This window comes from Bactrocera dorsalis, chromosome 2 (assembly GCF_023373825.1).
Source record: "Bactrocera dorsalis isolate Fly_Bdor chromosome 2, ASM2337382v1, whole genome shotgun sequence".
In the NCBI taxonomy this organism is placed as follows: domain Eukaryota; kingdom Metazoa; phylum Arthropoda; class Insecta; order Diptera; family Tephritidae; genus Bactrocera; species Bactrocera dorsalis.
Window position 1 is genome coordinate 60,107,776 of NC_064304.1, and position 15,208 is coordinate 60,122,983.

At 35.1% G+C, this 15,208-nt stretch overlaps 2 protein-coding genes across 6 annotated transcripts in view; one reads left to right on the forward strand and one right to left on the reverse strand.

Annotated features, from left to right (window-relative positions):
• Positions 1 to 15,208, forward strand: part of LOC105234087 (tyrosine kinase receptor Cad96Ca) — a 252,333-nt gene that overhangs the window by 177,300 nt on the left and 59,825 nt on the right. For all 5 annotated transcript variants that reach the window (XM_049449959.1, XM_049449957.1, XM_049449956.1 and 2 more), the window contains exon 8: positions 12,335 to 12,440. In XM_049449959.1, the coding sequence (XP_049305916.1) occupies positions 12,335 to 12,440 (106 nt within the window). The remainder of the gene's footprint in view (positions 1 to 12,334; positions 12,441 to 15,208) is intronic.
• LOC125776665 (uncharacterized) overlaps positions 1 to 15,208 on the reverse strand; it is a 263,872-nt gene that overhangs the window by 175,233 nt on the left and 73,431 nt on the right. The window lies entirely within an intron of this gene.

Sequence of the window (15,208 nt, forward strand, 5' to 3'; positions counted from 1 at the left end):
ATGTACCATCGCTCTAGCTTGTTTAGTTCGCCTACTGCGTCAAGTTGAGTGGACGTGTGTTTGTACTCATAGCGCTCGTCACGAAAATAGAAAAACGAAATCAAGAGCAACGCGTCGCGATAAAATTTTGCACCAGATTGGGATTCACTAAAATTGTAAGATTCGGAAACGTACGCTAAAATTGTAAGAGTGTATGGTGATAGTGCTCTTAGTCGTGCCCAAGCTCACAATGGTTGTCTCCGCGCGCCCCCCGCCCGAAAAAGCTCGCATGAGCAAGTCGAAGGTGAAAACGATGATTATTGCCTTTTTTAATAGCCGTGGAATCGTCCACAAAGAATTCTTTCCACCGTTGAAAACTGTGAATCAAGTCTTCTATTGCCAAGTACTCGAAAGGTTGCGAAAACGAGTCAACAGGGTTCCACCTAGACATCGCTCGTAACTGGATCCTTAATCACGGCAACGCGCCGTGGTATGGCATGGATCGCCGTGCTGCAACAGCCGCTTTATTCGCCCGACATGTCACCCTGTGACTTTTTTTTCCTAAAACAAAATCGGTCAAAAGAACCCATTTTGAGTCGATAGCTGCCCAAGGGGACTACTTTGAAGGGGATGGCAGAGTTGTAGAATAATTTTCAAATATACGGTTTTTATGGAATCAGTCTCATTACTTAATTGTCATCATCATCAAAATCCCTGATCATCAGAAATTTCATCGAAACTGTGCGAGAATTCATCAAAAATCAGCCGAAATAATCATTGAAATTCATGGAAATGGAATTGAACATCTCCAAAACATCGATTTATCGCATTTTGACGGAACATTTGGGCTTACGAAAGGTGTATGCACAGTTTGTTCCGCACAAATTGACTGACGAAAAAAACTGTTCAGAATCCAACATTCGAAGGACAATTAGTTGACCAAAAATCACATTTTAACCGTTAACCTCTCCGTATTCACCTGATATGGCACCTATGCCACTTCTTACTTTTCAGAGAAATGCATTTGTCCATGAAAGGAAAGCGTTATAACACGTAGAGGCCATTCAAAAGGCTTGCACCAGCATACTGGCGGCCGTGCCGAACGAACTAAAACACTCATTCGACATGCTTTTGGACCGTGCAAAAAGCTGTATTGAAGTAGAAGAAGACTTTTTGGAATAAAATAAATTCTTTTGTCCTGTTTACGTTGGAAAGCACTTTGTATGTACACTCGTGGCCACGCAAACCTTACCACTATACTTTCTTAATTTTTTTTTGCGGACTTTTTCGTTCGTTCGGGATTTTCTTCAATTTTGTTTTTTTTTATGTTTTTAGTAAGCATAAGTAAACTAAATTATATTATCTAATTATAATTATAGTTTTTAATTTATTACGTTTAATGAGTAAAACACAAATTAGTTTTTCTGTGCTTATACAAAAGCGGCCGATTTTATTGTTTTTAAAATGATACAGCTACTAAGCTTTGTGTTTAAAATAAAAACAAAGGTATAATGAAATATTAATTTCAAATATAGTGTAAATGAAATTAAATTTAAAATTAAAAAAAATTAATTTTTGATCGCATGTTAGTCTCTTACATTTATAGCTCATTTTGTAAAGCTCACTATCTTTCAATTGTTTTTTATATAGCTGAATGTGTTTTGTTTTTAATTTTTAATATTTTTGATTAATAGCATGTCAATAATTTATTTCTAAATAAAAAATTCTATACCGCAAAAGGTACCGCTATAAATTGTAGTCAAATATGCACAATCCGCGAAAGTTTTGAGTGATAAGGTTTGCGTGACTAAGAAAAGAAAAATTTAATCTCATGCAATTTATCTTATTAAGCGCCCAATACACGACACCAGAATGCTGGCGCAATCACCTGATGGTGTCACCTGATTGATCGTGTATGTACCTGTGGTGTGATTGCACCATCCGCTGGAGCGAAACTAAAACGATTTTGATATTTTTCTGATTGCACAAGCATGCTGGTGTAGGGAATGTACCGCATTTAATTAGAATTTTCAAAAATTGAACATCCCAGATACATATGAATTAAAAGGAAAAACTATTTTGGGGAGAATTTATTGGTCTTAAAAGATTAGTATTGCCTAATTCATGTTTGTCTTATAACCGATTCTTAATCCAAAGACGATTTTTTTCATTTTTTTTCGTTTTCTTTTCGTGACAATAGCGATAATAAATTCTGCACAAATTTTGTCTCCGTCCATTACGATCTTTTCCATATTCACATAATTTCTAAAAAAATAATATTGCAGTAGTGTATAGGGGTATTCTCTTGCTCTTGCAAGATTGCAGATTGCAAAAATACTATACCGAAATATATAAGGACACGAGAGCACCCATTCCAGAATCTAGTGATATATGAACGGCTGATTCGGTCAAATTATTGTGAATGACTATTACGCATGGCTATTGTGAATTTACGCACCTTCTACATACATTTTCAACAAAAAGAACTGTAACAAAACTTTATAATTTAAATAAAAATTATAAAATCCATTTAAAACTTACCTTCATCAACAATTTAACGACGTAATATGTCTTTATGTAAAATGACAGCTAAAACAGGGTTGCAATTATATTTTTGCGTGACATTGCTCGCAAATATACCTGGGTTTTGGTCTGACATATTTTACAGCCATTGCAAATAATTTTCTGCGTGTGTTTGTTGTTGCGCCGGTGCACCAAGAGGAAATATATCCAATTCTTGCACCGTGCAAGGGTTTTGCAAGAGCAAGAGAATACCCCTTATGTTTCCAGCTTGTTGGCACCATCATGTGATTGCGCCAGCATGCTGGTGTAGTGTATTGGGCGCATTACATCCACAGATTCTTTATCAAACCGATACTTAATTTGTCTACAATATATAGGCGATAACGGTGTGGGGTTTTGACATATAATTTTTTTCCTTCCCTTCCACAAGTTATTCTAAGGGAAACAAACGGGTTCAGAAACATATTGGAGTCTGTGTCTGTATTTCCCTCCACATGTTGAAGAATTTTTAATGTCTCGACGTATTTTCGAAGCGTTTCTTTTTCATTGACCCTGCAGTGTGGTGTAAAAAAAGATCTAATTTTTCCCGTTCTTCGTTAACCAACAATTATTCGTTTTAAGGAACATAGCTTCTTTTCTGTGTGCTTTAGACCATTTTTCTTTGATGGATGTTTTAAAATACCAAAATGTTTGTTTCAAATTGTTTATGTTATATGGTGTGTCACTATAAAGCGTTCTGTTTCCGGTATAGAAAAAATTAATGAAATGATGACGCTTCCCTCTTTATCTCATCTTTATCGACTTGCAAGAGGCGTTCAATACACTTCATAATCTGAAATGCATTCGATAATAGAGTGGTCCCCTTGAAATTAATTGATTTAATAAGACGGTCTACTCTGATGTGGGTTAACGTACTTTGTAAAAAAAGAGCTCATTAATTGAATAAAACCACCTATACGATGGTAGAGAGTCTTCTTTATAGACTTGACTAGGTCCAGAACTAACCATATCCCAAAATTTAAGTTTTTATTATTAAAAAAAAAACACCGAACAGTTATAAATGCGGTAGTTTCAGATTGTTGGGAGGATTAAAATCATTTGTATGGGCACGTCTCAATCTTTTGAGACCCCACATTATCAGCTGGTACTTTTTGTACTCTTGCAACCAGTTACTACAGAGTATTATAGTTATGTTCACCTAACGGTTGTACGTATCACCTAAACCTAAGCGAGATAAATATAGGGTTATACATATGTATATAAGCGATCTGGACGAAAAGAAAAGTTGAATTTCGGTTGACTGTCTGTCTGTCCGAACACAAATGGCCACGAACCGAAAATATATAAAGTTCCATAACTGAATTACGATATGAAGCTGTAAGCACAAGGAATGGCAGTAGCTAAGGGCACCTGTGGGCACAACCTTTTGAAAAAGTGGGGGTGGCCCCGCCGTCTAATAATGTACATAGCTCTTAAACCACTTAAGCTACAACAACCAAATTTGCTGAGTATAAATCTTATAAGAACTTCTACCGACTAAAAGTGAATGAAATCGGCAGATAATCCCGTTTCAACTGAAACCACGAAAAATTAATAACTAAATACGCCAGAGACTACCAGGATGGTATTAGAAAGCTTTATGGCAGACGGTTTGAAATTTAGACGATGAGTGTAGCACCGCCAACTTTTTGTTCGGACAACAACCATGTCTATTCCCATATAGCACAATTTTAAATTCCACTTGATTCGTTCAGTTTCCAGTACACAAATCAAGTAGCTATGAATATAACTGGATGCAACTTTGCACAATTAATATCTTTAGTGTATGCCACCTTATAATCAAGAATTGCTTAAATAAAATCAAAACTGTTCAAGCCCCCAGGAAACCGTATATTTAGACCCGGTACCTATTTTCAGATTTTGTTATGTATTCTTGTAATGTTAAAATAATAAAAAATTTATATTAAAAATATTAATTTACATTTTTTACTTGAAATTTCTGACTCTAGACTAAAATATTCCCATAACATCGTATAGGATATAGTAATAGATAAGGCTACACGCGGAATGGGAGGAATAAGCAAGGGTCAAAGTAGAAGTTTCGAAGACCTAGACTATATGGAGACATTATATATTTAATAACACACACCTTTGCAAAAAGAAACCCATCAATAGGGCAAGAAACTGCAGTGAAAGTAAGCCTCGGCTAAATCAAAGAAATGCGTATAAAAACCACCTAAACCTAAAACTTCCAAGTCGATTGTAGAGAACTCGGAAATGTGAAATTCTTTTAGTTACTTGGGCAAGTTATAGGCATGCACATTTGGTTTTACCAAACTTTACTATTATTTTGTTATTTTAGTTAATAATTTGAATTACATTTTTTTTTATTTTACGTAATTCATTATTTCTTAAAATACTAAATTTTCTTAATACTTATCTGTCCTTAAATAAAAACTAATCAGCGAAATTTTTTTGCAAATTGTATCGATTCTACATTAGCCGAAGGAACTTCGTTCCTACCTGGTGTCCCTTGACACCAGATTTCTTTTTTTATTTCTTTATTGCTTTCAATCATAAAAAGTCTTTAAGGGGTTAGGCGTAGTCAGAGGCACGAAAAAATCAGAATTTTCAGGTTTTTTTTTTGCTATTAAATCGTGTTATTTTACAAAAGTAGTAACATGGCATTATTATAGAATGTGTTGACTTGAAGTCACGAAAAATTAAAAAAAAAAATTATTTTCAAAATTATAATTGTTTGTGCTGACCCTGTTCCAAAAAAAGGTACTTGCGGTGACAACCATAAGTCCTTGGAGATTCATCTAAAATCAATCGGTCAAAAAAAATTTGTTTTATAAATGGCCTGATCGAAGAATTTTTTTGTTTCAAAATTAACAAAGTGGCGGCCTCAGGAAATTTTTTCTAAATTTTTGCGAAAAAATCAACAGTTAATTGGTGTTAAAAAATCGAAATTTTTGAAAAAAATAGTTCTTCATCAGGCCCGAGTTTATTATGTATTCTAAAGGCTGTATAAATTTCATTAAAATCTACTGAGCGGTTGTTGAGTTACAGTTGTTACCAGTTCAAAAAACATAGTTTTGAGAAAAACGCGTTTAAAGTTTCACACTAGCGCTTTGAAGTGCCCGATCTCTCTTTGTTATTTGTGGAATAACTCAGAAACGAATTTTATGATCAACGTGATTTTTCAGAGAATATTTTTAAGATATTACACTTAACGAATATGCCAAAAAAATAATTTTTTGAAAATTTTGACTACCCCTAACCCCTTAAGTCGCATATCCGCAGCTAAAATATGTGTCGTAAGCTAGCCTAATATGTCTACTATTAAAAGCTATAAAAACGTGAGAGGAGACGAGAATATAACTCATTTATATTTGAACAAGAAAATTAACAAAAAATAATATTTTCCTACATATCCTGAACCGTTACTATGAAATGAAGTTAACACACTTGAAAAGCCATAGAATATAACAAATCTTACCTGAATTACTCAAATCCATCACAATATTTGCAAAATAATTATTAAAAAGTACAAACATAATTAGGGGTTTCACATTGTCTGATAAAGTTATAAGTTATAACGATCCGAAAACATAGCGTTCAGAGTTTTTTTTGCATAAACTTATTTTAGTATGCAATCCAACAACAAATTTTGTAACTATATACAAATGTATGATTTTATGATTTTACGATGCTTTATGATACTCGTACGTTGTGAGTACCCCAAATTATTCTTTAACTTCGTCAGCTGAGATCACAAAAACAGTATCAGACAAATAATGCGAAGGTCAAGTTTCGAAGTGCGGGCGCAAGAACACAGTGCAGTGGAGGTGGTAAATTAATATTGATGGGCTATTTTTCTTTCTATCGTAGGTACTATTTCTTGATAACCTTTTATTAAAAAAATGGACTTTGAACGACATGTGAAATGAAATTTTGGTGAAATCACAAATCTCAGATCCCGACAGACCGATTTCGAGTATACTTAGTACGTGGCATTCTTCTCATTTCTCTATACCACCGTATGGGCGAATCGGACTACAACCACGCCTACTTTCCATATAGCACAATTTTAATTTTCATTTGATTCTTTTACTTACCAGTACACAAATCAGGAAGCAAGTAATATAACGGTCCAAAACTTTGGACTAATAATTCCTTTAAAGTATGCAACCTTATCTATGAAAATTGTCCAAATCCAATTAAAACTGAATCAGGTCAATACTTCTCTGAGACTCTAATGCCTAATATAAAAATTTTCGAACTTCCTGGTGACTTAATCCCCGTTATATCGGCCAATAATTGAACTTAATGAAAATGGGTTAGCTTGTTTTACTCATAACAGTGTATCTTTGTGCCTAAGCTAGAAAAATTTGAGGGAAAGCTCCCATATAACTATTAGCAGAAATTTCTGAACATCAGGCTAACTTTGCTCCATATGATTTGTTATTGTATGCTAGGTACTTAATGAAACCCGGGAAACATTCTTTTAGTATGTGGCATGTTAAAAGAATGTGGTATTGGCAAAGCAGGATAAAATCGGGTCGATGCCCCAACTCCCATATATTTGTATAATGATATTCTTATTTCATTCGAATATGTCAGTTAGTGTATGAGTTATATATTATATACTATATGTATGTATATATAAAATTGCTTGGATTTCGATCCTCTGGTTAACGTTTGCAAGAGTATAATATGTATTCTCATTTGCACCCGAACGTAGCCCTTCCTTAATTGCTTAATAAAATGTTAGTATGTAGAATAAAAAAGTAAAATTAAAATTTGAAAAACTATAAAGTTCTGATTGAATTCGTTAAAAACTCTTGTTTCCTACTATACTTTGCCTAAGTTATTATATAAATAAAAGATCTTATTCATATTTTACTTTTTTCTCGATAATTCAGATTTTGTAATAGATTTTTTTAAACCTCTTTCGTACAAAAAGAGATAAAAACTTAAAGTTATACTAGAATCATCACTACCTTCTTAACTACTAATACGAAATTATTTTTATACTCTTGCAACATGTTGACACAGAAAACCACAAAAACCCCATTAAAAGAAAACATACAAAGTGCGATTTGTGGGCTAAAATTTTCAAAGACGTGAGCGCGGTCTCGCCCTCTAATAGGTTTTGGCGTACATATCTCCTAGGTCACTTCAGCTACAATGACCAAATTCGCTTAGGCCATTCCTCTAAGAACTCCTACCGTCAGTGAAAAAATTGATGAAATTGGATGATAATCCGCCCACTCTCCATGTAGCGGTAGTGTTTAAAGCTTCTAAAATCGCGATAAATAACCAATTAAATACGCCAGGAATATTTAATTTTACCTCCGAAAAGGTATAAGAAAGTTTTATACCGCTTATTGCCGGGTGATTTTGCGTCATTTGAATGGTGATGGTTTGTGAGGTACTTAAAGAATCTCAGGGAACATTTTATTAGTATGCGGCATGTTAATAGTATGCAGTATTAACAAAAACAGATAAAATCCGGTCGATACTACCCACACCTCCCACATACTACTTATAACGATTTTCATTATTCCAGCAAGTGTTATGCCGAATAATATATCTACATATATATTATATAGATATACATATGTATGTATAATGTACCAATTAGGTACATATATAATATATAATCCTTGTTTGACGTTTTGCACCTTAATACTATAGGGGTATTCTCTTGCGCTTCCAAAACCATTGCACGGTGCACGAATTGTAAAATTTTCCACTTGGTGCAACCACACAACAAAACACGCGTAGAAAATTATTTGCAATGGCTGCAAAATATGTGAGACCAAAATCCATAATTATTTTCGTGCAAAGACACGAACAAAATATAATTGCAATCCTGTTTTAGCTGTCATTTTCATAAAGACATATTACGCCGTTAAATTGTTGAGGAAGGTAAGTGTTTAGGATTACAGTAAACACTCAAACTAGACCTTTACGACGCACAAGGTATATACAGTCACCGAAATAAGTATAGCGTACAAATTAAAAAAAAAGGAATTTATAAAAGTATACTACTGTGCCCAAAAAATAAGGTAACATTTGAATTTAAACTGCGCGCGTCGAAGGATTTGGAGAATTATTTTTTTTTAGGTTGGTAGTACTGTCAGACATATTTATGCCAAATTTCATGTCAAAATATTCATTAGTGTTTGAGATACGTGTCGTTGCGGATACGTTGCGGATGGTGCAGAAAGCCTTTGATGATTAGGCTATGTCTAAAAAAAAATGTTTACAGACGAAGAGCGTCCAGTGCGACTATCAACCTCAACCGACGCAGCTCACGTTCAACAAATCAAAGTTTTGGTGTTGAAAAACTGTCGATTAACAATTAGAGGCCTTGCTGATGAAGTTGGCATATCGAAAGGCTCAGCCAATACCATTTTGAAGGATGTTTTGGGCCTCAAGCGCGTCAAGTCTCGACTGGTACCGAAAGCATTGAATTTTTTGGAAAAAATGCGTCGCGTTGAAGTGTGTGAAATGATGCTTCCCAACTACCAGGATGTCATGAAATGCATTATAACTGATGATGAGACTTCGATCTATGCTTACGACCCCGAAACAACCGATCAATCGAGCGAATATCGTGCCAAAAGGGAGCCGAGACAAAAAAAATCTCGCCAAAGTTGCTCAAAAATCAAGGTCATGTTGACTGTTTTCTTCGATTATCGTGGTGTTGTGCATTATGAATTCCTTCTAACCGGTCAAACAGTCAACAAGGAATATTATTTGAACGTTATGCGTCGTTTGCGTTTCTTGGTTTTTACTCCACGATAATGCACCATCCCATACTGCCCTCGTAATTCGTGACCATTTCGCCAAAAACTCAACCCATATCGTTCCGCAACCACTGTATTCACATGATCTGGCGCCGTGCGACTTGTGGCTGTTCACCAAGCTCAAAAGACCGCTCCGGGAACACCGTTTTTATACGATAGAGGGGATTCAAGCCGCAGCGAAGACGGAACTGAAGACCATCCCGGAAAGTGACTACAACCAGTGTTTCGAAGATTGGAAAATCCGGTGGGGGATGAAATTGATTTGGAAGAACAAATAAAGAATTTTCAAAATAAATACAACTACATTTTCAAATAAATACAATGTCACCTTATTTTTTGGGCACAGTAGTACAGGCGTTTTTTGAAAATGAATGCATGTAAGCAATTGCGACCTACATATGTGTTCATTGTTGATCAGTACTTATTAGTGGCACCGGTACTTTTGTAATAGCGTTGCTTTCTGTTTAAATTGCGCACTGGTACATTCAGATCGAAATAATTATGGCGTACAATAAGGAAAAGTATTCCGTTTGGCAGTCAGTAAAAACATTTCCCCAGCAAAAATTAGGCTTCAACTAAATCTTGAAGTGTCCACTATTCGAGTTCAGCAGATTTTAAAATAGAATAGTAACATCCAGTATGTCAAACGAGCGCCTCAGCCTAAGTTGCTACCTCGGCACAAAACTGCAAGGATGCGTTATGCCCAAAGGCATTCATTGTGGGACGAAGAGTGGAAAAAAAGGTTTTTAGTGATACAAAAAATTTAATTTAGACGGCCCCGACGGCAATGACAAATATCGGATATTCAATGATCATTAGAAACAAGGCATTCGAGAAATTTCCAGGTATGGAATGAGTGGCCTTCGGGTACAGTGGTGCAACCCCAATTTGTTTTGTAACGCATAAAATGAATTCTATGAATTATATTGAACTGTTAGACAACGTCTTAATAGAGTTTTCGGAACAATTTTGGGAGGAAACATGGATTTTTCAGCAAGATAACGCCGCGATACACAATGCGGCTGCAACAAAACGTTTCTTTATGGACAGAAATATAGCATTAATGGACTGGCCCGCTATAAGTCCCGACTTAAACCCTATGGAAAATCTTTGGGGAATACTTTCGCAGCAAGTTTATTCCGGTGGTCAACAATTTGATACTGTTAGAGATCTAAGGAAGTGCATTGAAACCGAATGGAAGAAAATTCCCAATTCCACCCTTTGTTCTCTAATTGGATCCATGCCAAGACGTATAAAGACCGTTATTTTGGCTAACGATAACCATATAAGTTATTAACACTTCAAATAAGTTTGATTTAATAAGAAATATTTGTTTGTACGCTATACCTTTTTTCGTACCAAGTGAATTGAAATTTCGAATTATTTTATTTATGAATATTAATTTTTGTTTTTAAATATTGTGTAAACGATTCTCTAGATTGATTCCATTAATAAATAACACAAAAAATAATCATATGAAATTTAAAGATGAATAAAAGGGATTTTTAGCTTGTACACTATACTTATTTCGTGGACTGTATTTGCACTGTAATAAAACCACGATTTGATTTAAGTATTAATATATACACGTATTTATTTGGTACTCTCCAAATACCATCCAATTCATTTGAAGGACAACTGAGCCAATCTTATGTTTAACTCAAGCTTATGTAGAAAAATAGTATGTATGCGAACTGGCAAAAGTAATAATATTTTTATTGCATACGGGACAATGGTCTGACCGAAGAACAGTATCATTGTATGATGTGCAGGCTAAAACGCTTTACCTGATAGTGGTGCTTATAGTTGTTTTTGTATACTGCACAATGATCTGACCCAAACAACGGTAGAAATGCAAAACGAAAATTCGTCAGCTGACTGTAATGCCAGATAGGGCGACGTACCTGGATAATGGTGATGCCAAATTGCACAGTATAAATAATTTAAATTAAGTGAACTTATTATTAATCGTTAACAGTAAGTTTTAAATATATTGTTGCGAATTTACTCCTTGCTAGTTTACTTTACTAGGTTCGTATCTCTGGATTGACAAATAAAACCAAAAGCCGTTTAATTCACTTCAACAAAATCTCTTTATTTTACAACTCGTCTACACTATAGCAGTTTACTCTTAGCACTGGTTGATTACGTTGGCGCTGCAACGGCTTATATAGCCACGCACTCCTCGCTGATGCCGACATGTCCTTCTAGAATATTGCGTCTGGCAATTATAAGAACATAATGCTATACGGCGCCAGACGCAGCAATTGTTTAGACAAGCAGACAGCCGCGGGCCAGATGTCTACAACAAGACAAACACACGTAATGCTATTCCATATACATACAGCTATTGTTCATAATAAGGGATGCATATAGCAATACAAATACAACTTAATACTGCTTTTGTAACAATATTATAGTATTTTATTATAAAAGCAGAATTCTTTAAAATATTTTCCATATAATGGAAATATTGGACGCATTTTTTTATTTAAGAAGTCCATTTTCAGGTGAATTCAGATTCTTTGCGTTTAATTCATTTGTTTGTTTACATATTTTTTTTCTTTGTAGTATCTAAATCAGTTGTGATAATAGATTTCCAATACTGACACGTAGAGTAGTGGTAAATCAGAATCGCACAGAGAGTTTTCACGTAGATTAGATTCAAATCACCTTGGAGGCAACTGTCATTTTTGTGTGGCGAAATCGTGTGATTAAGTGTCGGTATTTGCATATGTTGCTAGAGTATAAAATGTTCGGTTCCACCCGAACTTAGCCCTTCCTTAATTGTTTTCATAAAATGTGTCCTGTTTTAGACTGTGTCCGTATATAAGGGCTGTATTCCAATACGGATATTTCACTGTATAAATAGATATAAAAGGAAACTTTGTTTGTAATAACACGAAATTCATCTGAAGTAATAGGAAAATTGTTTAGAAATATATGTAATTTTTCAATAATTTAACTAAACTTTGTAATTTAGTATACATGTATTATTTTTATTTAAATAGGCACTATGGGAATACTCATGGAAAATCTAAAACTTTGACCTCGGGTGATTTAACTTCTTTTATGTATCAAGTAGCCAAAGGTATGGATTACTTAACTTCTCGAGGGGTAAGTAAATAATGTATGTATGTAACAAATATGTACATATATAATAAATAAATAAGTAATACGTATAAAAAAGTAAGCACTAAATTTGGATCAAGAATCGATATCTTGAATTTTTAAGTATGTATTTAAAACTCAATAATAAACGAGTAAGAAATCACTAAGTTCAGGTGTAGCCGAATATTTTATATCCTACCATTTTAAATGATTCAAAGGCCGGGAAATATTTTTATATTCGTTACGAAATTGGAAAACGGTTGCAATTAGTCAGAAGTGTGGAATTTATTTTAGTGGACGTTTGATATTCGGAGAACAAATGGTTCAATTTGATAACATTTTATCACCAAACAATATTATTCTATCACCTAATTCCACTAAAATAACTTACATATTAGCTGATGTATTTCACAATAGAATAGAAAAAATAGACCATAATTGTATAATCGCTCACCTTCACTCACCACTTATCGCGCTCTCAATTTCTATTTTATTATAATTAATTACACCTGTCAACAAAAAAATATTTTTTTTTGGGTTTCTGTTCTCATGCTTGTATTCTTATTCTAGACATTGAAAAAACTTATGTCAATATTAATCTTTAGTTCTTTAAGTTTGCTTTGGGCTGATCTACATCGATAAGTATATTTTAATTTATTTCATAAATCAAAGATGGCAGCACTTATTTAACCCAAAAGTAAACAGTATTATTATTTGTAAGAGGCACAGTAGTGAATGTTAACCTGTTTATTATAGTTGTAACAACAATATTATTGTATTACTCAGTTAAATAGTGGCATCAAGTCAGTATTAAAATGATGTTGATTCATTCTGTTTTATGTATTTGCGGTGAATTTATTAAAGTTAGAAGTAAAAAATTTGCTTTATCAACAAATTTGAAACTTTGCGAAGCCTATTTTAACCTAAAAGTCAGTAATCAAAATGAATATATTTAAATATTAAAATACACAGAATACCAATGGCCAGTAATCGGTGATTTTAAAACGGTTGGTTTTCTTATGAGAATGCAAGGTGTATATACAAAATACCCTTGTCACCTTTGTTTATGGGACAGCAGAGCTGACTCAGTACAATATCAACAGCGTAAATGGCCTGATCGCGTCGAATTTAAGATTGGAAAATATAACGTAAAGTCGGCACCAATCGTAAAGCCCGAAAACATTTTAATGCCACCGCTACATATAAAATTAGGCTTAATGAAGCAATTCGTAAAAGCACTGGATCCAAACTCTGAAGCGTTCGAATATTTAAGGGGCTTTTTCTCGAATTTATCTGTTCACTTTTGGGTGGAGGATGGAGTCATGTCTAAATGGAATTTAAGTGTGCTATGCCCAATTCATAAAAAAGGAGACCCCACAATCTGCGCCAACTACCGTGGGATAAGGTTCTATCGAGCGTATTGTGTGAAAGATTAAAGGTCAACGAACTGATTGGACCTTATCAGTGTGGCTTCAGATCTGGTAAATCAACAACCGACCAGATATTCACTATGTGCCAAATCTTAGAAAAGACCCGTGAAAGGAGAATCGACACACACCACCTATTCGTCAATTTCAAAGCTGCTTTCGACAGCACGAAAAGGAGCTGCCTTTATGCCGCGATGTCTGAATTTGGTATCCCCGCAAAACTAATACGGCTGTGTAAACTGACGTTGAGCAACACGAAAAGCTCCGTCAGGATCGGGAAGGACCTCTCCGAGCCGTTCGATACCAAACGAGGTTTCAGACAAGGCGACTCCCTATCGTGCGACTTTTTCAATCTGCTGCTGGAGAAAATTATTAGAGCTGCAGAACTGAATCGAGCAGGTACAATATTTTATAAGAGTGTACAGCTGCTGGCGTATGCCGATGATATTGATATCATCAGTCTCAACACCCGCGCCGTTAGTTCTGCTTTCTCCGGACTGAACAAGGAAGCAACGCAAATGGGTCTGGCAGTGAACGAGGGCAAGACGAAATATCTCCTGTCATCAAACAAACAGTCGTCGCACTCGCGACTTGGCTCTCACGTCACTGTTGACAGTCATAACTTTGAAGTTTTAGATAATTTCGTCTATCTTGGAACCAGCGTAAACACCACCAACAATGTCAGCCTGGAAATCCAACGGAGGATTACTCTTGCCAATAGGTGCTACTTCGGACTGAGTAGGCAATTGAAAAGTAAAGTCCTCTCTCGACGAACAAAAACCAAAACTCTATAAGTCGCTCATAATTCCCGTCCTGCTATATGGTGCAGAGGCTTGGACGATGACAACAACCGATGAGTCGACGTTGCGAGTTTTCGAGAGAAAAGTTCTGCGAAAGATTTATGGTCCTTTGCGCGTTGGCCACGGCGAATATCGCATTCGATGGTACGATGAGCTGTACGAGATATACGACGACATTGACTTGGAATATCCAATTGGCGCCACGTAGCGAAGAGAATAAACGACTGGCGCGCTGTTGTTGACTCGGCTATAATCGCGTAAGCGGTGTCTACGCCAGTAAAGAAGAAGAAGAAAGTTAAAGGAGTATTTTCGAAGGACTGCAAATAAAACAAATAATGAAGAGTGATAACTTTACGAAGCTTCTCAATACTCGTCAAAAACGTGCCTGCGAAAGTTTTAAAGCTGGGTTTTCTGGGGAATCATCGAGCTAGTAACTATGTAGAATTGGTTGAAAAAATGCTTAAAAACTTCAAAATTATGGGCTGCAGCATGTCTCATAAACTTCATATTCTACATTCTCATCTGGAAGAATTTAAAGACAACATGG